The sequence below is a fragment of the Verticillium alfalfae genome, genomic scaffold, assembly GCF_000150825.1.
Source record: "Verticillium alfalfae VaMs.102 supercont1.16 genomic scaffold, whole genome shotgun sequence".
Lineage (NCBI taxonomy): Eukaryota > Fungi > Ascomycota > Sordariomycetes > Glomerellales > Plectosphaerellaceae > Verticillium > Verticillium alfalfae.
Genome location: NW_003315023.1, coordinates 366,182 through 387,798, shown reverse-complemented (window position 1 = coordinate 387,798; position 21,617 = coordinate 366,182). Strand labels below are relative to the sequence as shown.

The 21,617-nt window shown below is 51.5% G+C and overlaps 7 protein-coding genes and 1 non-coding gene across 8 annotated transcripts; 5 read left to right on the top strand and 3 right to left on the bottom strand.

Moving 5' to 3' along the window:
* Nucleotides 1-21: 21 nt before the first annotated feature.
* Nucleotides 22-619, top strand: VDBG_09794 (conserved hypothetical protein; the record flags this gene model as incomplete). Its single annotated transcript, XM_003000028.1, has 2 exons — nucleotides 22-52; nucleotides 189-619. 2 exons carry the CDS (start codon nucleotides 22-24, stop codon nucleotides 617-619), a joined length of 462 nt encoding a protein of 153 aa, XP_003000074.1.
* Nucleotides 620-1,165: 546 nt separating this feature from the next.
* Nucleotides 1,166-2,727, bottom strand: VDBG_09793 (conserved hypothetical protein; the record flags this gene model as incomplete). Its single annotated transcript, XM_003000027.1, has 3 exons — nucleotides 1,166-2,099; nucleotides 2,201-2,554; nucleotides 2,640-2,727. 3 exons carry the CDS (start codon nucleotides 2,725-2,727, stop codon nucleotides 1,414-1,416), a joined length of 1,128 nt encoding a protein of 375 aa, XP_003000073.1.
* Nucleotides 2,728-3,176: 449 nt separating this feature from the next.
* Nucleotides 3,177-5,316, top strand: VDBG_09792 (FAD binding domain-containing protein; the record flags this gene model as incomplete). Its single annotated transcript, XM_003000026.1, has 6 exons — nucleotides 3,177-3,287; nucleotides 3,367-3,460; nucleotides 3,532-4,363; nucleotides 4,433-4,644; nucleotides 4,723-4,873; nucleotides 4,919-5,316. The coding sequence occupies 6 exons, from the start codon at nucleotides 3,177-3,179 to the stop codon at nucleotides 5,076-5,078; spliced, it is 1,560 nt and encodes a 519-aa protein (XP_003000072.1).
* Nucleotides 5,317-10,324: 5,008 nt separating this feature from the next.
* VDBG_09791 (conserved hypothetical protein) lies at nucleotides 10,325-11,324 on the top strand (the record flags this gene model as incomplete). The annotated part of the gene is made up of 5 exons (XM_003000025.1): nucleotides 10,325-10,447; nucleotides 10,525-10,720; nucleotides 10,783-10,893; nucleotides 10,972-11,173; nucleotides 11,228-11,324. The coding sequence occupies 5 exons, from the start codon at nucleotides 10,325-10,327 to the stop codon at nucleotides 11,322-11,324; spliced, it is 729 nt and encodes a 242-aa protein (XP_003000071.1).
* A 968-nt stretch (nucleotides 11,325-12,292) lies between these two features.
* VDBG_09790 (dibenzothiophene desulfurization enzyme C) lies at nucleotides 12,293-13,769 on the top strand (the record flags this gene model as incomplete). Its single annotated transcript, XM_003000024.1, has 4 exons — nucleotides 12,293-12,588; nucleotides 12,640-13,110; nucleotides 13,172-13,280; nucleotides 13,359-13,769. The coding sequence occupies 4 exons, from the start codon at nucleotides 12,293-12,295 to the stop codon at nucleotides 13,767-13,769; spliced, it is 1,287 nt and encodes a 428-aa protein (XP_003000070.1).
* Nucleotides 13,770-14,352: 583 nt separating this feature from the next.
* On the bottom strand, nucleotides 14,353-15,155 carry VDBG_09789 (pectate lyase D; the record flags this gene model as incomplete). The annotated part of the gene is made up of 3 exons (XM_003000023.1): nucleotides 14,353-14,711; nucleotides 14,767-14,904; nucleotides 14,957-15,155. 3 exons carry the CDS (start codon nucleotides 15,153-15,155, stop codon nucleotides 14,353-14,355), a joined length of 696 nt encoding a protein of 231 aa, XP_003000069.1.
* A 1,785-nt stretch (nucleotides 15,156-16,940) lies between these two features.
* VDBG_09788 (aquaporin-9) lies at nucleotides 16,941-18,209 on the bottom strand (the record flags this gene model as incomplete). The annotated part of the gene is made up of 1 exon (XM_003000022.1): nucleotides 16,941-18,209. The coding sequence occupies one exon, from the start codon at nucleotides 18,207-18,209 to the stop codon at nucleotides 17,049-17,051; it is 1,161 nt and encodes a 386-aa protein (XP_003000068.1).
* A 1,949-nt stretch (nucleotides 18,210-20,158) lies between these two features.
* Nucleotides 20,159-20,231, top strand: VDBG_15213. Its single transcript has one exon. It is a non-coding gene; the product is annotated as a tRNA-Lys (tRNA).
* The last annotated feature ends 1,386 nt before the right edge of the window (nucleotides 20,232-21,617 follow it).

The following is a 21,617-nucleotide window of genomic DNA, read 5'->3' as shown; positions in this document are numbered from 1 at the left end:
CTCGGCAGTTTTTCAAGGCTCATGCGCAGTTCCTCCTCGGCGTGGACTGCCCGTACGCCGAGTCTGCTGCCGTTTCGTCTTCGGGTCTAGATCTCATCCCCAAAGGCGGCCACCCCCCCGCGATTCGCGTGAGGAGTGGCGTTCGGGCCCCCCAACCCCCCGCGTCTGCTTATCTCCCACTGAGTCAGGATACCTGTACGACAAACTGGCCGGGCCTCCTCGCTTCCACCTGGTCCTTTTTGCCTCTTCGCTGGCGGGCACCGAAGTGCGGCGGCGCGTTGATGCGTTCCTTCGATGTTTGAATGACCCGAAGGGCTTTTATGCCCGTCTCGGTGGGCCGTCCCGCTTCAATGTTGTAGTCATCCTGAAGATGCTACCATTCCAGTGGAGCGGCGCCAACGTGGACCCTGGACTGGCTGCTGTCAGAGACGCGCTGCCGGAGGGCGCGACGGTTGTCTTCGATGACAAGGCGCCTGATGAGGATGCCCATACCGTGTGGGGAGCAAACCATCTGACTGGCGGCGTCGCGGTTATCCGGCCGGACCTGTGGGTTGCTTCAACGTCTTTCCCCGACAGGATGGAAGGTGTGTCTGGACTCTTTGAAGGTTTCCTGATCTAGTCGACCACATCCGTGTCCTTGTAGTGCTGTATGGCTGTTGGATGTAGGCGATGATGGCTGCGTTCGTATAGCGAGAAAAAAAAAGCAGATGCTCAGTGTTAAAGGAAATATTGTGATACTTCTTGAAAATGGGTAGGATGGAGAAAAGCCAGAAAGGCCTCGATGCGCGTCCACGTCAGTCCCCCTTAACGAGACACGCGTCAGGGCATCTGGGGCTGTACCAACAAGTCATTTAATGCTGCGCACAGGGCGTTCCCTGTTCAACGTCAGGCGAGATTTCAGCTGTTGTGTCAATCGACACCTACGAGTCGAGATTGCAGCGCTGTGCCCGAGGTTCCCCTTTTTCTGCCTACGACGACGCTCCGACAGCATATTTGAGTTAGATGTTGTACTTGCGAAAGCTGTTTTTGTAGTCTGAGAATTTGCAACCTCGGCTTGGAGATGGGGTTGGTCTGGAAGAGCATCGACTTCAGCGTGGACCAAAGTAGCGGCATCCATCAACGCATTTGTATTGTCATTTCAGATCACGCAATCGGAAAAATAGTCTAAGGGATGGACCTATATAGATATGTACATGAAGTATAATTACTTTATCTTCCCAATTTCTGCATCAGGAGCCGCTCCTGACCAGATAAAAGTGGCTTTGGGATCCAATCATGGACAGCTCCTGTGCCAAGTCTCTTCTTAGCGGAGAGCTGTCGCATGGAGTGCATTTTGATAGTGCCAATCTGAGAAGCATCTATTCAGAGTTTGTGCCTCTGGTGGCATGCTTCACCCCCCCAGGAGATAGAAGCTCAGATGGACGCGAGGAAGCTCAAGGTATCCTGCATGACCAACGGTGCGGTGCGGTGGTACAATAAGGCGTGGCCCGTGTCTTTGTACACCTTGACAACGTGCTCCGAAGTCAGGGGAAATTGGTCGTAGACCCCGTATGGCTTGCTGCCGCACTTTCGCGGGCAAAACGTCGAGTCGTGGTCTCCGATACCCAGGAACACAGGGCCCTCGTACTTCGGAGCCTCCACAAGATGAAAGGAGAACGTGATGGCCATGCCCAGGGTGTCCAGGTCCCTTGTTTCGAAATCCGCCAAAGCCGCCTCCTCCTCAAAGTCCCCGAAGAAACAGGCTACTTGGCGCGCCTGGAGCGTGGGCTGGGTTTGGTAGAAGGGGTCCCTGTCGCCCCAACGTGCGGGGTCCACAACGCTCGCCGTTGTCTGCAACCCAGCCAGGAAGGCGGGATACAACCACTCGCGATCCCAGGTGATACCTAGGAGGACGAGCGAGTCCGCATCTTCGGGAAACTTGTCGGCGACAGCATTGGCGACGATAGCGCCAATGGAGAAGCCGACAAGAGATATTTTGCTAAAGGACTGACCAAGAAGGTTCTCGGTGCGGATAGACTGGACAATCTGATGGGTCGTCTGGACGAAAAGCTCAGTCTGCACGTCGAAGAGGCCGTCAGGATGGGAGCTATTGCCGCAGCCTAGGAGTGTCGTCAGTAGGACAGTCAAGACAAGTCGATCCATTTGTGATGGGAAACGGACATGCGAAAAGACGGGGGGGTGGGGTGGGGGTGGTAAATACCGATGTAGTCAATGGCCAGGGTCGTATACCCAGCATTCGCCATGAATCTGACCCAGCTGTGTGTCTCGGGCTTGTAAGGGAAGTCCCACATGTGTTTGTTGAAGGTGGCGCCATGCATCAAGAGCTGAAGCGTATCTTTGCGCTCGACACCTGGTGGCGGGTCGCATATACGGGCTGACATCTCATAATCGCCATCGACGAGAACCTCGCGTCCAGCCCAGGCATAGAGCGACTCGATATTGTAGTCATCGAGGGAGAGCTCAGCCTCAACCGTCTTGTTGACTGAAATCGGGATGGTGAAGTCGCGGCACAAGGGGAGGCTGTCCGTAGTGTTGGCCGAGTGGGCTACGCGATCTGGTGGTGTTAGGGGAGAGGGAGAAGATGATTCCGAATCAATTCAGAGAGCACAGAGAAAACGAACCAATTTTAGCTGGCGTGCCACTGACGACAGCCCTGGCTACGGTGGGTTGAACGCCGAGCAGCAGCCACTGCGCGGAATGGCTAAGGGCGAAGGCAAGGTAGCGCATTTTGAGGTTGTGTAGATACGGACAATGATGCGATGATTTGAAAGCCCGAGAGCATCAATGTCTGTTATGATGATATATGATGATATACATGGCAACTAGGTCCCAAAAGCTGTCGTCGGTTGCCCCGAACCCCTGCATAGGTGTTCCAGGACCGGAGTACAGAGTGGAGGCTCCGAAGATCCCCTGGGAAATGATGTTCAGGTCCCGGAGGCTCGCCACCAGCCGCATGGTAAACCAATTTTGCAAAAGAATTTCCCTGTCAATTTCATGGCTGATTTCTAGCGTACAACTGGTTTAAAGCTGCCATTAGAAAGGGGACCCTGTGTCGGCTCGATTGAGCACGTTGGACCTACCCACGATCGCTCGTTGTACATCACAACTCTTCTCTACTTGTTCACGCTTCCTAAGCGGAGCCCAGCCCTCCTCCACCGTTGAGCAGAAACTTTTGAATGGCATCTAAGATGATTCATTTCCTCATCCCTGTGGCTGCTGTCGTTCTTCCAGTCATCGTGGAGGCGCAGCAGGACATTCCCTACCAAGGCTCACCCGTTGCTACGTGTGTAAGTGGTGATGATACTTTCACCGTGCCTTCTGTATTTCTTCAGAATCGATCCGGCTGACACATGACGTATTTAATAGTGCTCTGCCCTGGCAACTCAGTTCCCCAATGCGACCTTTGCGCGGGATGACTCAACCTCCTCTGCCTATTACCTTGAAAAAACAGCGTTCTGGTGTAAGAACTGAACGGCATCATCCTCACAATCATCTCTTGCTGTGCTAACTGCTGTGACCTGGGCTCCTCAGCTGCTACCGCTTGGCTCAGCCCATCTTGTGTCTTCCTCCCTAGTAGCACCACCGAGGTGTCGACAGCTGTCTCTCTTTTCAATGATCATGACTGCCCCTTCGCCATCCGCGGCGGCGGACACAGCGCAAATCGAGGGGCCGCCAACATCGACAACGGCATCCTTGTCAGCATGCGCAACATCCGAGACGTAGCCTTCTCCGCCGACAACACAACTGTTACTACAGGCATGGGAAACACCTGGTCCCAGCTCTACGCCATCATTGAGCCTCTTGGCTACATGGTAGTTGGCGGCCGTTTTGCTACCGTCGGGACTGGCCTAGCTCTGGGTGCGGGCTTCTCTTACTTCATCAACGATAAGGGTCTGGCTGTTGACAACGTGGTCGGTCATCGTGTGGTGCTCGCGAACGGGACCATCGTCGAGACAAGTAGGCAGGCTTGTGCCGACCTCTTTTGGGCACTCAAGGGTGGTTCCAATAACTTTGGCGTTGTCACCCACATTACTCTTGAGACAATCCCGACAACTGGCATATATGGCGGCAGGGTCACATATCCTGAAGACCAGCTGGCATCTTTACAGAAGCTTACGTACCAGTATCAGGTCGACACGTCTGTTACCAACAGAGATGTACATGTCCTGCCAACCTATGTTTACGATGGTGCCTCCAATACCACCTTTGGCTTCTCGCCCATTGTCTACACCAAACCCGCTAGTGCCCTACCGCCGTCGCTGCAGCCCTGGCTTGACATCCCCCATTCCAATTCGACCATTAAAAACAGGTCGTATTATGACTTATCATCGGAGCTGGTCGCCGGATTTCCAGATGGGCTTGTGTATGTTGAGCCTTTTCGAAAGATATCATCTACACGCATCCTGGCCCACTAACAATATTTGACTCGCAGACAAGTCCACTACACCTTTACCGTTTACCCCTCCGAGGCCTATCTGGCCTACATACTGGCAAAGTTCTCTGAATTCTGCTCCAGCTTCGCTCATATTCAGGGTTTGGCCGGACTACACACTGTCATGCCAATTCCGCCGCGAGCTATTAACAAGGCTGGCAAGACCAATCCCTTGGGTCTGGACAGGGCCAAGCCAGGGAAGAGTCTATCTGGTGAGTGGCAATTTTGTTGACAGCCGGATGCTGCTGGTATGGGAACGTTTGGCTAACACGAAGTCACTCCCTATGCAGTTTTCTATATCGGCCTACAGTTTGATCTTGAGAGCGACGTCGAAAAGGTCTTTCCGGCTTGGGGCGTGTTTATTCGCACGCTCCAAGCGGAAGCCAAATTGCAGAACGTCCTGTTCCCTTACATGTACGGAAGCGGCGCCGGCTTGGCCCTGTACTTTACCTGCTGACAAAATGCTAACTTATGCCGTCTCGATAGCATGCTAACATACGCTGATGGCAGCCAGCAGGTAATTGCGTCGTATGGCGATAAAAACGTCGAGCGCCTGCAGACTATTCAGCGCAGGTACGATCCGACTCTGGTCTTCCAAAGGCTCGTCACTGGTGGACACAAGGTTCCTCTGTATCCGTTCTCTTGATAAAGAAGAACTTGATGAAGCTATTGCTTTTCCTTCGTATATGCTGAAGGCTTCAAACTATGCGCTTCATGTGAGGCATCCAGGAAAGGGTATTACAGTCTCTTTAATTTAAAAACCCGTCGCATGACTACGATATTTTCACCAGATTTCAATTTGTGTTAAAATAGACCTTATAATAAAATGGGGTATCCTCGTCACGGTGAACTCCCCCTCGTTGAAGCCTTACGAAGCTTCGGATATTCTTAACAGTGCTGTGGTGAAACTCCTCATTGTTGTAATTAAGACTGTCAGCAAAGTCCGAGCTCATGCGCTCCCGGAGTTTCACCCCAGGATTCCGGACTTATGAAGCCCGAACGAACGAAACTTTCAAATGATTCTCAGTGATCTTGTTTAAGATTGATTAATATGTGTAGATTGATCGGTAACGATAGCAATGAATCGACTTGATCAGAAAATTCAAGATGCCTTCAAAGTGTCAAATCAGCAGTCAATCACGAGGCTCTAGAATAAGAACACTTCTGAAACTGACCTTCCGCAATTAGAGGGGGACATATTTGGTGTCTCGAACCCTCTAGACCATCCCCTGGTCGACTCTTTCTGAATACATAGATGCCTTCTGACGTTGGACAGGAATCAAGATAACAACAGCAGCGGAGTTCATCAAAGCACAGCGACCACTATGGTGCACCCACATTAGCAACACGCCTTTGGCCTTAAAAGAATTGATGACGCGTAAATCGAAATCCTCTACCTATATGCAATCAAGGGGGGACTGCCTCGAGCGACCCCTGGATGCCGAGTCAGTCCCTCAGTGTGGGCGTTTGTTCTAATGCAAGCCAGTCGCCGTTGACTCGGTGTTTGGCGTGTCAGCAACATCAGTAGCACTGGGCGTCTCGCCTCCTGCCCAGAGCTTTCTAGAGTGTCGAAAGCCTTTCTCGTCCAAATGCTGGTTATGCAACCGCAAAAGTGGAAAATTTCATGTAGCTGTAATTGCAGTGTATCATTCCATTCCTGTGAGACTTGTCATAAAATCGTTATCCTAGGCTTCTCCGCAAACACTGCACAGGCGCGCTGATCTTCCGTAGAGTCGTCAACAGCGGCGCCCACCCATTCTTCCCATCCCACCCCTCCGCGGGCCTGGGCCGTACATGCCGCCTCCGCCTCCTCCGTGATGAACATGATGAACGACCCTGACCGGCCGGCCGACCATGATTGGTCGCGGGCCAAGTACAACAGGTCTCGGTGCGACCATGACCGGGCCGTGGTGTCTGGAGCTTCCGAAGCACATTGTGGTGTGAGTTTGGAACCAAGCTGTAGGTTTATTGCGGGGTTTGATGTGGTGCAAGTCCGGGTTTGGTCCGTTTGACTTGAATATGAGACGTTTTGAGTGGTATTGACGATGGTGAAATGTTCTGTTGGATGTGTTGTCGTCTGTCACCAGGATGATCTCGACGATGGAAGCTGAGGCCTTCTTATATGCAATTTAAGTCTTGATTCCGTTCTCAGCTCGAGCTGAATGTTCGGACCTCATCACGGGAAGCCCGAAGCTAACGTCACGCTGGCAGTCACACCACTTGCAGTCGATAGCATCGATGGGGTGTTAGCGGCGGCGCCGACCACCGCCTATCGCAAAAACGGCGCCGCCGTGTACTAGTTGTGTAAACTCAACACTCCACTGAGGCTTCGTGTGGAGAGCACTTAGTCCTGATGCATCACTCCTCGAGACACCGCCAAGGAAGTCTCGTGATGAATGTCTGATAGGTGTCGAGTGCTTGGTTTACGGAAGTGCTTCGGCGGTCTCTCCGCTCAAGAAGGCTTCGCCAGGTTCACAAGAGACATACACATTGATTGCACCTAAAGAGTATGTGATGGCCGCCACGAAGCTCCGTATTCGATATTGTCCCCTATGCTACCGGCCGGATGCGCAACGCAATGCAAACATACGTCATATTAAGCCCAATTGATCTCGGTACGACTTAGCTAGTGGACGCACTGTGGCTGCGCCTCGGTAGGCCTGAGGGCCTGGCAGCTCAGCCCCACTTGGCCACAGTAGTGAAGCCCATGCTGATATCGTCGTCTCAAGATGCCGAAGCATAGATTTACTATATATCTCACCAGCCAGCAGTAATATCAGAGCATGCTACTTGATAAGGGCGTCTGTGCATATGTCCATTTTGGGCATGTTAGATAGCGCAAGGTTGCAGGCAGCACGCTGCACGAAAGCTTGCCGCTTGTTCAAGAGACATTGCGTCAGGGCACTCATCGCTTTCAAGAGACCAAGCCGAAGGAGATGATTGCAAGGCCTACAAAGAAGAGAATTTAGGCGCTGATGATTTTAAGAGAAATTGTTAATTGAGACTTTCGATGTGGCGAATCCTGCATGTCATATTTGATTGCCTTTGTGTCGAAGTTATCTAAGAGGGTTGAATTTAAATGACCCCTATCAAGAATGATGTTGAATCTATGAGCGTTAACACAAAGGATGCTGACAGTTGGAGCTCCTGCCCCGACTAGTCGCCGAAATAGGATTTTGAACTCAAGCTGAAGGCTAAGCCAAACGCTCAGCTTAATGGGAAGACAGAGGGCTGGGTTCACGGGCATATATCCAGGACATGGCTTGTTCCGCAACTGCTAGTGTGACTAATGAAATGTCTATAGCCCAGTTTTGGCACGCTGAAGCTCTCGTAATTCAAGGTCTGAAACCTTTTCAAGAAACGATGACGGACAAGCGCATGAATCACGTATGCGAGATGACTGCACATTCATTTGGATTGTCGACTGGATGAATGAAGAAGAAACGAGAGCAGATTGTTGGCGCATGGAAATAGAGTAAATCTTTCAGGGCCTTGTGGCCAAAAGAGCGGAGAGCTCACTCGGATCTTGCGCTACGGTTCAAAATTTGTGTTCCCGCTCGTTCAGCATCACGACTGCAGCCTGACCGCCTGTTCAAAGTTTGATGCTCGGTTGCATATACCTGGCCCTTACTAGATTAATGATTAAACAACTGACGTTGGGACTGACCTAAATCTGGGGCATCTCGTCAATCATATGAAATAATCTTCAAAAGTCTCTGGTGCTCAAGGAATCACGTGATTCTATTCGGACGAAGAGTCAGAATGCTTTAAAAACAAGCAATAAGCAAACGTCAAGGATGGCCGGAGACATGGATGTTTCAGGTGCCTTGAATCTACATGCAAACACGTATGTACCACGGACAGAATCGTAAACAGCCACAGAGATGTTAGTGTGACAGATAACGATCCCGTTTTTATCAGGTTCTGTGGGAGCAATGATTGTTTACAATTTCTTTGCCAAATACGTCAGCGTGCCGACAGACGGCGGCAGTTTTAGGCATTTGCATTTGTGTTTTCAACTGCACACAGATGGTTCTCTTTTGCGAAGTATATCTTTATAAGACAAACAGGTCAGCAATGTCCCAGACTCGCCACGATTTGTGGCTCTGTACGGTAACTAAAAGGTCGGCAAAGTGTCAGCCAGTCCCTTGTATTGTTGTTACAATGAGAGTGGCCTTGAAGATGTGTGAAGCCAGCGTATTGATAAAATCGACATAATTTGGTATATGAAAGATGTTTCGAAATAGTTCTTATTGCAGCAGATCACTGTGCGTAGCAAGCAATACAGCATTTCAATCTCAGTCCGCTCTCCTTGCGTGACGATCGAGAACAGCAATGAAAGCTCTGACGCAGACAGACTGATGCACTTTGCCAGATGGCCAATCGAAATGATTGTTTGACAACGGACGTCAGATACAAGTTGAATAAAGTCATTGCTCCTATTACTGCTCAAACGCACCAAGGATCAGGGCTCTGAAGATGCGCGTCTGACGTTTGTGGATCTTCCGTTGCTCACTTTACACTTTACAATCGTGTCGAAGCAGCCCGGTATAGGCCACCTGTTTCTCGAATGCGACGTTGTCTATGATCCTCCGCTATGCGGCGTATGAACAGAACGCACGTGCTATGACTTGATGCCGCGTCGCTTGACTTGCCCAAGCAAAGGGAAGATGCGAAGTCCAATATCGGACGATTGGCCCTTGTTGCCCGAAGCCCAAGGTTATGTTCATGGTACTTTACCCCGCATTGCGGCCGGCATCAAAGTGGCTCAGTGATGAACTGTTTCTAACGTTCAGCGCGGCGTTCTGCCTTCCTCCGAGCGATATACCATTTTAAGAGTAATGGCGTCATTTTACGTCCACATAAGAGCATGCTTTGCGTGGGGGCCCGGTGTGAAGAAGATCAAGGCAGAACCATCTCTAGTGACTGAGTCGACTGCCGAGTCACGTCAAGACATGGGTATGTGATGTGATCTCGAGCTAGCTTGGAAGATCGACAGTAAAATGGTGTGGTCAAGCTCACAAAATCCAAGAATCATAGTTACAAGGCCAAGCTCATCTCCAAATCTTAGATTTCAAATGTAACCAAAATTGCCCAGCAAACCATTACCACTGTCGTTCCAACCATCTCACAGTTCGACGACGATGTAGGCGCACCGACGTTGTGAGGGGCTGCAATCGTGATTGCTTCCTGCCACATGATCGCAGAATATTAGATCAACTTGGATCATGTAGATAACAGAAATCGAATACTAGTAGTCCTGGCAACCTGAGGCATTGAGTTGTCTTCTCCAGGTGATATGTGCCGCTATCCACGTGTTCTAGAGCTCACCCCCATGAGCTTACCCTGAAGACATATGACCTGCCGAAGAAACCCGCAATGGTCTAGGGTCAACCCAGGTGCGGTACGGAAACGATAGTCAAAGATACATTATCCAATTTGAACTCGAGCTACGACGAACAACACGAGTCGTTCAATGTGGCGCAATCCTGGGGCACTGTGATGCGAGACTAACTTGGGGCGCAGATGTTTAGGGGTTCCGGAGATTTCGGATCGTCGCTCAAATACACTAGTAAACTTTGTGTCTAGGAGTGCGTCTCCGCTTTGCATTTGACCTCTCCAACTCAGGCTGAAGTGGTGTGTCGGGCTAACGATGCCGAAGGACACTCGCGTTCGTTTCAAATGAGTGTCTGTGGATGGAGCATTTTCCAGGAACTTGGGCCGGGTAATCTGCCATGCCAATCTTTGCTCCAAGGCTGGCATCTAAAACTGGCATTATTCCCTCCCCAATTGCGCCCCAGAAGGTTTTCTTTCTGACCTCTCAACCGGAACTGGTATAGAAAGAGTCAAAATCAAAAAAAACAGCCCCAATACGTCAGAGACGAAGTCGTCATGTCTGAGCATAGTACGAGTCATAGCAAAGACCAACAGGGTCAGGTCGATCATGGTTTTGCGCAGTCGATCCAACCACATACACTGGGACCTCTGACTCCGAAGTCTTTGCCTCCAGCAGCTGTAGGACCCTCCACTTTTCTTGTCGAAAAGTTTGAGCAATATGCATCCTGTCATGATAGCTAATCATTCTTCAACAGACAGCTCTTCCCATTGGAGCCTTTGCGACGACCTTGACAACACTTTCACTCAGCCTGATGGAATGGCGTGGAGTGACCATCACCAATGTTTACGTCGGCAACTTCTTCTTTATCGCAGCTCTGGGACTACTCATCTCAGCTCAGTGGGAGCTCTCCGTTGGTAACGGGTTCTCTTACACCGTCTACAGCGCTTTTGGTACGCATTAATGCTTGCCCCTTATGCATTTGTATGACCGATACTGACGTGTGAGCCTGAAGCTCTGTTCTATGCGGGATACGCGGCGATATTGACTCCGTCTTTCGGGATTGCTGATGCATACGGAGATGACGTTGCGCAGTTCAACAACGCGCTCGGTTTCTTCATGATCCGTAAGTCTAATACAAATAATCTCGATTCAGATCAATACCAGGATTGTAGAAGATTGGCTGACTTCACCTTTGATCTAGTTTGGGCCGTCTTCGTATTGACATTCCTTATCGCTTCACTGCCCTCCAACTTAGTCTTCATAGCCATTTTCGCCCTGGTAGACCTGGGTTTCATACTCGTTGCTGCAAGCTACTTCGCTGCTGCGGACGGCAGTCATTCGGCGTCCATTGCCTTGAAGAAAGCATCCGGAGTGTTTTGCTTTCTTGCCGGGCTTGTTGGCTGGTAAGATACTATTCATCTCTGATTTAAATAGAACGTTCTAACCACATGATCCAGGTACTTGACTCTCCACCTGCTGATTAAAGACGATTTGTGCGAGCTCCCTCTGGGAGACACATCAGGCTACTTTCCCAAGACACGCAAGAGAAACTGAGCATTAGCGGTGCTATGACCCTAGACCACGCATTCATCACTGCTCAAACAGGCAAACTACTTGCATACATTGGTGTGAAACGTTAGATTAGCAGAGGTAGTTAGACCTGGCTTGGAGTCGCTATGCTTCGTGAAGACTAAGTCATGGCTCGCTTCGATCCAAGCCACGACTACAATTTTTCATGTGCATCATGACCCAGCGTATGGCCTTGAAAGTTAAAATTGTTGCGTTGACCATCAAATGCCTGTTTTGTGAAGGAGTCTTGAGCCGAAGACTGGCGGTGCCATTGCAGCTTTGGCCCGCGATCACATCATGCGATTGTGGTAATGTCGCCATCACCATCCTTGTCAGCACCCTTCCAGACCCCTGGTTGAATACCGAGGTCAACAACCAATTCCAAACTCTCGACTCCTTCTGTTTGGCCGGCAATCGGCATTCACTCGCCTACCCCCCACGCATCTTTGATCAAGGGTCGAAGGATCTACTTAGCGCCTACAGGTTGACAGGCTGCACTCCTGCAGCCAGGGACAATACGGGGCCCCTCCCAGATTAGCCTCTCATCCACCCCTCCTCACCCCGCATGCAAGACCGACTGGCTCAGGGACCATGGATGACAGAGTCAAACTTAATAAAGAGCTTGTAGCTAGTACTTTGGTATGTGATATACATTCTGACTCCATCGTAGCGCGAATGGCATCAGTGCTCCGATTAGGTCGGTTCATGTGTCAGAAAGATAGGGATGTGTCACGCCACTCTGGTTGCGCAATACGTGCCTGACGATCACGCGCAGGTATCGCGGCCGCTGCGACAGCTTCAAGCCGAGCTTCCGGTCCTGTATAAGTAGCTAGTGACGAACTCATGTAATCACCTTTGGACCATCGAGCATTGGAGCGCACAAACGACTACACATAAGTATTTTAACCCATCAGCAGTATAGTCCGCACTCATATAAATCTCTGACGTTCAAGATGGCCACCAATGGTGCTCGGTCTACTGACCCAGCGGTCTATGATGAGTACAAGATCACCTGGGCTAAGCAACCTGCATCGGAGACCGAATGGGTTCAGAGAGCCAAGGACGTCGCAGCTGTCCTTGCGAAGGATGCTGGCGACCGTGAGCGAGAGAACAAAGCTCCTCATGCTGAAGTGACACTACTGAAGCATGCTGGCCTCTTGAAAGTGCTCGGTCTGGAGAAGTATGGCGGTGGTGGTCAGCCATGGAGTGTTGGCTACAAGGTGATACGCGAGGTTGCCAAGGGTGATGGGTGAGTGCACATTTTTGGACAAAGTATGGAATCATGATCTAACTCACTCAGTTCTCTGGGCATGCTTCTTGGCTACCATCTACTCTGGTCAACCACCGCCGATGTTGTCGGCACACCTGAGCAGGCCGACCGTGTGCAAGACCTGATCATCTCCAATAACTACTTCGTTGGTGGAGCTGTAAACCCTCGGGACAGTGATTTGAAGATCACGTCTGATGGCGATAACATCGTATTTGACGGTTTCAAGTTCTTCAATACGGGCGGTGTCGTCTCCGACCTGACGGTGCTCGAGGGCGTGTACGAGGACACTGCCAACCACATCTTTGCGCTTGTCAAGACGCAGCAACCTGGAATCCAGTTCTCCCACGACTGGGATAACGTTGGTCTACGGTTGACGGAATCTGGAAGCGTCAAGATCGAGAAGGTCAGCGCTCCATGGGCTGATGCCCTTGGTTGGGACGTCGAGAAAAAAGTCCCAGCCGAACCGCTCACCATACCATTCGCAACACTGTTGCTTCCGACGTAAGCCTTGCCGTTTACTTCGTCTCCAGATTTGTTCATGAAGCTGACCTATTTCGTACAGAATTCAGCTCGTCTTCAGCAACTTCTACCTTGGCATTGCCTGGGGTGCCCTGAACGAGGCTAAGGCCTACACAAACAAGTCAACTCGAGCCTGGCCGTTCGGTGGCGATGTAAGTCTCTCCCATGCCGTTCAATGGTGTCTCAAGAACTCCAACCCTGCATAGCTTTCAGACACTAACATCACCAAGAATAAGGAAAAGGCGCAGGACGAATTCTACATCCTCTCGACATACGGCAACCTATTCGCTCATCTACGTGCCGCCACTGCTCTTGCCGACCAGGCTGGTCTAGAGATCAACTCTGTTTATCAGCATTCTGGTGACATAGCTACGCGATCCAAACTCACCGCCGAAGCTCGTGGTGAGGCTGCGGAATGGGTGGCTAGCGTAAAGGTGGCAGCCACTGATATCGGCCTGAGGGTAACATCTGGGGTCTTTGAAGTCACTGGCTCCAAGTCTACCCAGAGGAAGGTCGCACTCGATCGGTTCTGGAGGGATATCAGGACACACTCATTGCATGATCCCGTGGCGTACAAGAACCGTGAGCTCGGACGCTACGTCCTACTTGGGGAGATTCCGGAGCCTACCTGGTACACCTAAATATCTCGACTATAGCGCACTAGCGTCCCTTCAGATAACCAATTGCACTAAAATATGAAGTCTGACAGCATGGTCGTGCTTGGCCTTCCACCTCTCGTTGTAATTTCATACTCCCAATGAATTTCAATGCGGTGATCGACTATGTCAGCCGTTTTGATGCCGCTTTTCTCTCCCCCCGTATCCCTTTGCAGTCAGCAACTTCGCCGTCACAGGTAATCCAGGGGCTCCCTAAGTCATGCGGCTCACACAGGCACATTCATCGTGGCATTGCTTACAGCCACTGTCACAACATACCCCCTTTTCCAATAGTTGAATGGTCAGCATCAATGTCGTAGAGCCGATACTTGGGGTACACGGGTCAGTCAACTGCAATCAGAGTAAAAAGGCATCTCGTAATTCCCTCTCACTTCATCAAGCTAATGTCAAATTGCTTACGCCTTCAGCAAGCTAAAGGTTGTGTAACACTGTATACAATGTGTGGGATCTAAATGTACAAAAGGGTTTCAAAAATATGGACAACTGAATCTGTCTTGGAGACATCCTTGACGCTCAAAGCTCTGATGAGAGGAAGAACCAAAGATTTTCAGCACTTGCCTGCCTTGCTAGGCTCGCAGTCGCCGTTCGCCTTGTCGCAACCCTCGTAGGCCTGGCACTCGGTCTTGGGGAAGCAGTTGTTCGAGTAGGTAGCCTTGTCGCCCAGGTTGGGGTTGATGCCCATAAGCTCGCCGCCGTTGACGGCCGTGACACCCTCCATGTGAACGGTGCGGGCACAGTTGCCCTTGCAGTTGCCGCAAGAACGGTACACTTTGCCATAGTCCTCGGCGTAGAAGTTGGTAACGTGCACTGTTCCGCAGCCGTTGTGCTGGATGATCTTATCAGCAGCTCCGTAGGCTCCGCCTCCGACGATTGTAGCTAGACCATCACCCTTGATCGAGATAGCGTCTAACTTTGATCAGCATCATGTCGTGGAAGCACTGAGTTCAGGTGGGAGACCAACCTTCGCAAACGTTCTCGAACCAGACAAATTCGAGGTTGCAGGAGCCCTTGCAGTAGACACCTTCCTTCTGGTCGGCACCAATGATGACGTTCTTCAGGGTGGCGCCGTCCTCAAGTACGAAGACCGTGTCCTTCTCGCCTTTATGTTGTTAGTGAGTGCCTCCACCATTCGACTGCTCGAGAATACTCACCACCTTCGCTCTGACCATCGCAAGGCTGACCACGGTCATAGCGGACCCACTCGGCATCGAAGACCTCACCGGCCTTGATGTACTGGGGGGCATCAAGTGACTTGGTGTCGGTAGCCTTCGGGATTCCACCTTCGTAGCCAAGGCAGGCCATGGTAGCCGGAACGGCAGCGAGCAGTGAAATAATCTTGGAGGGGTACATCTCGAATGTTGATTCTCGTCGAGATTTTGAAAAGTTGATAAAAGTCTTCTAAACCGGTCGACGGCAATATGTTTGGAGAATGGTAAATATGACAGAAAATCACAATGAAATGGGTAAGATGAGTGAAAGACTCCTGGTCGATGCTGATGATGAGCGAAGGAAATCAAAAGCGTTTACTGGGAGGGGTTTCAGCTGCTCTTATGTTGTCTTTCGACTCTATCGCCGCGTTGTTACATCTCGTTGACCGAACCCCAGAACGGCGCTGGCCGAGTATAACGCTGCACCGCAATCAGAAAGCCCTGTATGCCCTGCAATCTACGAGATGGAGATTTGTGGATAATCGCCGCATGAAGTTTCGATTTGAGTAAGCAGAAGCAATGATCAGTTCCATGACTTGCCCAGTCTGTAGCGCCCAATGCTGATCAAAGACGGAGTATATCCCAGAGAAGCTCCGCTCACGAACGGGGAGGGCTTGGCCCCTCACGAGGTAAATCCCTGAGCATCTCCATGGGTCTGCGCGCCACGCTTGATTGGGTTTCGATCTACAGACAACAGCGGGTAGATCGAATGGTTCGGAAAACTATTGCATCTGATTCTTGGAAAATCACCGGAGATGAGCATGGAAGCACTGACAGTTGCACTATGCCAAGGCTCTGGCACCCACTGTGAGCGCAGCTCGGGGGTGGCTGTGCAGGCTCAACATGAAGCACTGGTGAGGACATACAGGCAGGCCAGCCGCTGACAGGGTCTTGGCGCCTCCCACGTGGTAAGTTGGCATACGGGGAAACGCAAGGAATATCCTGATCCTGTGAAAATCACAAAGGGATTGTTGGTAAATGGTTCGCTTTGTGATCGGGTGATACATTTATGGGGAAGATCTCAGGGGCATGAGTTCCAGAGGGCGCAGTCCAAAATTTCACCAATGGAGCAATATTGGCCATGCCAAGAGGGGGACACCACCTTACCAGTGGGGCCATGACGGCTCTCGTCGAGCGATGGATTACTATACGAGTATCGTTTATACGTGTGGCGGGTTTCCACGTGCTGAAAGCGCTGAAGATGAAGAAAGAAGAGACAAGTCCTCGGAGACTAAACAATCGGAATCAAAGCTTGCAGAGTCGCGGTGAAGCCTCTGATGAGTGAGCAGCGCTGCGGAGCGATGACACTGAGAATAAAATAATTTGTCGGACTTCTTTAAGGCCCGTAGCCGTCTCTGCAAGGCAAGCTAGGTTGGAAATCACAACATTTCATCCGATTGGTGCGCGTGGTTATATTTCCGGTAGCGGGCTCGAATCACACACAGAAAGAAGGTTATGCGAGCGGCTTGCCTCGTAGGCTGGTGGCAATGCGCTTCTTTACAGCCTTGCAGGCACTTATCATGGCACAAGGTGTGTTGACGGTGTAAAAGCTGTTCTCTTCAGTGACACTTGTGTCGGCTGCACATCATGGCGTATCTGCTACGGAAAGCAAGGAGTTGCTGGCTTACTCTCTTGTTACTTGAAGTCAAAGCTTATCGGGACTACATGCGCTGGGGTGCCAGTGTCGCAAACCGACTTGGTGTCTCAATGATAACAGCTCGAGGGCCTCTGTGGGATACAATGAGGCGTGATACCTCCATCGCGACTTGCAAATATAGGCAGCAAACAGTCAATAAAACTTTCGCTCTACTTCGCATAACACCTCGCGATCTGTTATATTCACTTCCCACAGCCAATCTTGAGTGCCTCACCTCAGCTTGGCTCAACCTTTTGGAGTCTAGGATCACGTCACAACAATATAGTTGGAATACAAAGGGATTAAGTATTAAATTTACTCCAAATCCAACCTTTTGGTTCATCATAAATCGTTTCTCCGTCTCATCGTATCTAGACTCTGCACTTCTTCTGAACATTTTTAATCCCTATGGGTAGTGACGTGCTGCAAATACCCCCTCTCCTCATCTAACATGCCGCACCGACTCATATGGCGGTACAGCCCCTCGTCACCGTCACGGTGGCGTGCATGTCCCTTCGCAATAATAGCAAAGCTGTCGCGCATGCATAGCTCGTACACGGCTGTGGCAAGCAGCGTGGCGGGCACATTGACGAGCATGCCAATGGGCGCGTACGCGTGGTCTGTGAAAGCCTCGCGTCCCCAGAAGATGGCTGCGACCATGCGTGGACCGAGATCCCTCGCGAGGTTCGTGCTGAGGGTCAGGCTGCCGAAGCCCCAGATCATGCTGGCGTAGGCAATTCCGATGACGAAGGGCAGGCCGGCCGGCTGGATGAAGGGGTTTGCGGGGTCGAGGGCGGCCCAGATGGCAAGGCCGATGAAGGCGTCGGAGAAGAACTCTGCGGCAAAGACATAGCCAAGGGTCTGATCATCGTGGGGCATGGGCGCGAGACAAGATGCTGGCGAACCACCGCCGACGAGGGGCTTGCCGGCGGCTATCAGTTCGTCGGTGATGTGCTGAAATTTGGTGTAATACATGCAGACGACAAGGAGGGCGGCGGTAAAGCCACCGAGGATCTGCGAGAAGATGTAGTAGGGAACCTTGCGCCAGGGGAAGTCCTGCCAAAAAGCCATGGCGAGGGTGATGGCCGGGTTAAAGTGGCCGCCCGAGGTGGGACCGCAGGTGATGACGGCAATGGCGACACCGACAGCAAACGCCCATCCGATCTGGAAGATGGATCCGAAGGCAGTGACGCCGAGGTCGTCGGATTGGTGGAGGGTGAAGCTGGTGATAGAGGAGATGCCGCAGAGAACAAAGATGAAGACACCAGTCGCTTCAGCGATGCATTCCCGAAGCCATGTCGGACGTCGACTCTCGAACCTGAGACGTCGCTCCGAGATGGGTCTATAGGTGGGTTCCGAGCGCTTCAGCCATCGAGCCGCAGCGTTGGTCAAGTCGGTCTCTGTGGCATCGTGATCGTGATCGTGGTCATGGCCATGGCCATAGCCATGACCATTGTGATCGACCTCTGTGGGGATCGTCGAAAGAGGTATCAGGGTGTGGGCACTGTCGGTCCTGGGGAATTTCCAAGACGCCGTCGCATTGAGAGGAAGGTGTTCCATGGAATCATCCATGTCTGGCGCGAAGTGATGGTGCGCTGGTAGTGGTGGGGTTGGTGGCGATGTTATGCTCGCCATGATAGTGTCTCAGGTCAATTGATTGTGGAAGTGATTGTAGGGATTTGATTGACGCTGTGTCGTTCGATTAATGTACAAATGTACTGAAGTGGTTGAATGTTGAAGAGACCGTACACATAGAGGGCCCATATTACCCTGCACCTTCATGCTTTTATTCTGTTCGTCTGCGGGGACTTCCAGACTGAACCCGTTCATCGTCGTCCGTAGAATCATACCACCCTGTCTGTGTCAGCCAAGAGATGCTTCAGGCTAATGAATCGACGGCCCAGCCCGTGTTGCTGGCGCCTTCCAGGGGCTATGCCCATGCCTCTCTGTTAGATGCAGAGGCTTCGAAGCACGTCCGAGGACGAAAAAGTCACGGCACTTTCAGGGGGTCCTTGGTCCAAAAGCAGCGCCCAGAAGCCTGGAGCGGCCTAACCAGTGGGCGTGACGGCCCCCGTTTCCGGGCTGGCTAATGTTGATTAGGCCGTGCTAGGGGGCCCCGGTTCTGGAGACTCCGGATCTCCCTCCCGCTTCTTAGGCTCGCTCAGCAACTTTTTTTAGGGCTGTTTTACGGCGAGGACCGTAGGCAATACGCCAGATCACGCTTTTCCCGGGTGTCTGCGAGCGTGGTGTGATTCTCGTTTTGGGCGGCCGCCAGCACGTTCTAGGCCGCTGCCAATCAAACTGAACAGCCATGGAGGACCGCATCGCCTGCATGTCAATTTCGCGACAACGGATGGTACCGACAGAAGGATCAATTGAGGCTCAGTGAGGCTCAACCATGACGCACAATAGGCTTGTGAAACGTGGTGGTGCACCGCTCAAGCGCTGTCATCGGCGTTGATTCTTGATACTGTATCCTGACCAGTCTGACCTTTCGTGAACGCGACCGATTCTCAATGGCGCCCGCTCGACAACGAGCCGATTCTGGGCTATGAGCACGAGGCGCTGGAAAGCAAGGAAAGGTGGGTTAAGGAGGTACCCTGAATCGACTGAAGGTAATTGCTGAGGTGATTGAACACGAAATGGCATTTGCGCATGATGAACGCACCAGAAGCTGCCTAGGTCTCATGTCAAAGGCTGGTGGCGGCACTTGGCAGTGGTGCATTTATCCCGGCAGCCTGGATACCGTTTGGGGCTGTTGGTCCGGGCTCAGAGTCAAGATGCGCAGCAGATGCGAATCATCAAGTACCGCGACAACTGAGGAACCTTAGGTTGTCGGTCAATTTCCCTAGCCCTCTGCGACGACTTGGGGAGAGGCTGGATTGATGTAGTTTTTCAGGAGTAGGCTGTCTGTCCACAACACTGATCAAAACCTACCAGGCCCGTTTGAGTGTAGCCTTCTATGAGATGCGATGCGAGCATTTGATCCAGGCTATGATACTGGGTAACCGCTGTGAGTACGCTACACTTGAGATTTGGCAGTTCATTTCACCAGGGCTGCTGCTGCGATGACCAACGACCAAATTCCCGCGGACGCATTGATGGCGACGCCTGGAGCGCTGCTAGAGTGCAACAGCTTTGAAATCAGCTATCACGTGATGGGCTTCACGAGCGTGAAGGGCTGGATGCAAATGAGCCCTTTCTTGTTCAGCTGGGCCCGTTGCATCTTTCCAACAGTCGCTGCGATATCTTTCAACCGCGCTGAGGCTTTCAGAAGGCAGCTTGACTGTGGGTCGCATCGGACATTGCCATTAGCGTCAACAACCAAACGCCGCCGCTAGTAGCAGCGTGGCTCGAGGCCACCTGGCGATGGCGCGACTCGCGGGCGCATGAAAACACCGCAGGCGGGAGGCCCACCGAACTGACCAAAAAAAACTCTTTCAGGGCCCTTGTGCTTTGCTACATAATCATGCTCTCAACGATCAATTTCAACAATAAGCAACCTGCCTGCCCGGCTAGCTCAATCGGTAGAGCGTGAGACTCTTAATCTCAAGGTTGGGGGTTCGAGCCCCCCGTTGGGCTCAATTCCTGACGCATCTCGTGTGAGACTTCTTTTTGTCGTCTGTCGTTTTGCCTACTAGGCTTCCATGCTGCAGGTGCGTCAGAACACCGATTTGAACAACATCGCATGGTTGATTCAATACGGCTTGACACATACAGCATGTGGTCTATTTCATCCAAATGATGAGGGTAATACTGGTGGAGGAAGGGACTTTTTGCTGCTTAACCACGACCTCGCTTCACCTGTGGCGCTTTGCAAACGCCAAATCCAAAGGTTTATCGCAGTCGTCTTTGGTTTCTGAATCATTATTTGGTCTACTATCTTTAGTTGAGGTCTGCTGTCTGCCGACTGGTCCTGGCCTGCGTCCGTCTACCTAAGCAATCCACGCATAGTAGGGCAAACGGAGATGAGGCTGACATTGGTCACGATCTCAGAGGCCGGCATGGAAGCCCTCACGAGACGAGGAATGTTTAGTATCACTCATGAAATTGGTGTTAGATACGGAAATGTAGATCCACGGCTCCCCAGTTGGAATATCTGCCGAGACCGATACACTCGCGGTACATCGGACAAAGGGAGGTTTGCGCGATGTTGCCCAAGTTGGTTCCTGGCCGTGTCGTGATGAACACATGCCTGACAAGGGAAACGATTCCATGTTCCAAACCATTCCTTGCGTTTCACTTGCTGCGTTTTAAACTTTACTAAGAACACACCACTTTCGCCAAACACACAGTATATGGTCCCGACCTCAAACCTTGAATTCTTTTCACACTTTTCCGGGGATGGACAAACATGGAGGGGCCCTACAGTAATATCGGGTTCAGGCTCGCGATCAAGTGATCGAGGTGCCCTCGTAGCTTGCAATCTATTCCTCCTGGTATTATCTCTTGCGGGCATCCTTTCACGTCGATTAGAAAGGAGGGTTTGGATTTCAGTATGGGAAATCCGGGTTTTTCCTGTGATGATGGACTTGTGTACCCGACTACCGTTTTATTCCAATGAAGGAACAACTGTGAGCCTATTCATTTCCTAAAAATGACAATTACACCGAAAATGCCTTTGCGACGTATTTTTTCTGAAGGTTTGATCGATTCCAATCGGAGCTCATCACTGGAAGCCTATCACATATCAACATGCAAGGACTCAGTGGGATGTAGTTGAAAGCACGCAGCGAGACCATCAAGCAGACAAAGCTTGGCGGTGTCCACGCCGGCGGTGCCACGTGAACACCTATTATCCGACATGTTTTCTGGGACCATCCTCTTGGCCGCAGGCGGAGATGAATTTCGCCATCTTGGGGCGCAGCGGCCACTCCATGCTCCTGCCGCCGCGCTGGCTTCTAACGCCGACGCCACCTCATTGTCCCCGACCCTAAGTCCTGTCGACGTGCTCTCGTGAAAGAAAGC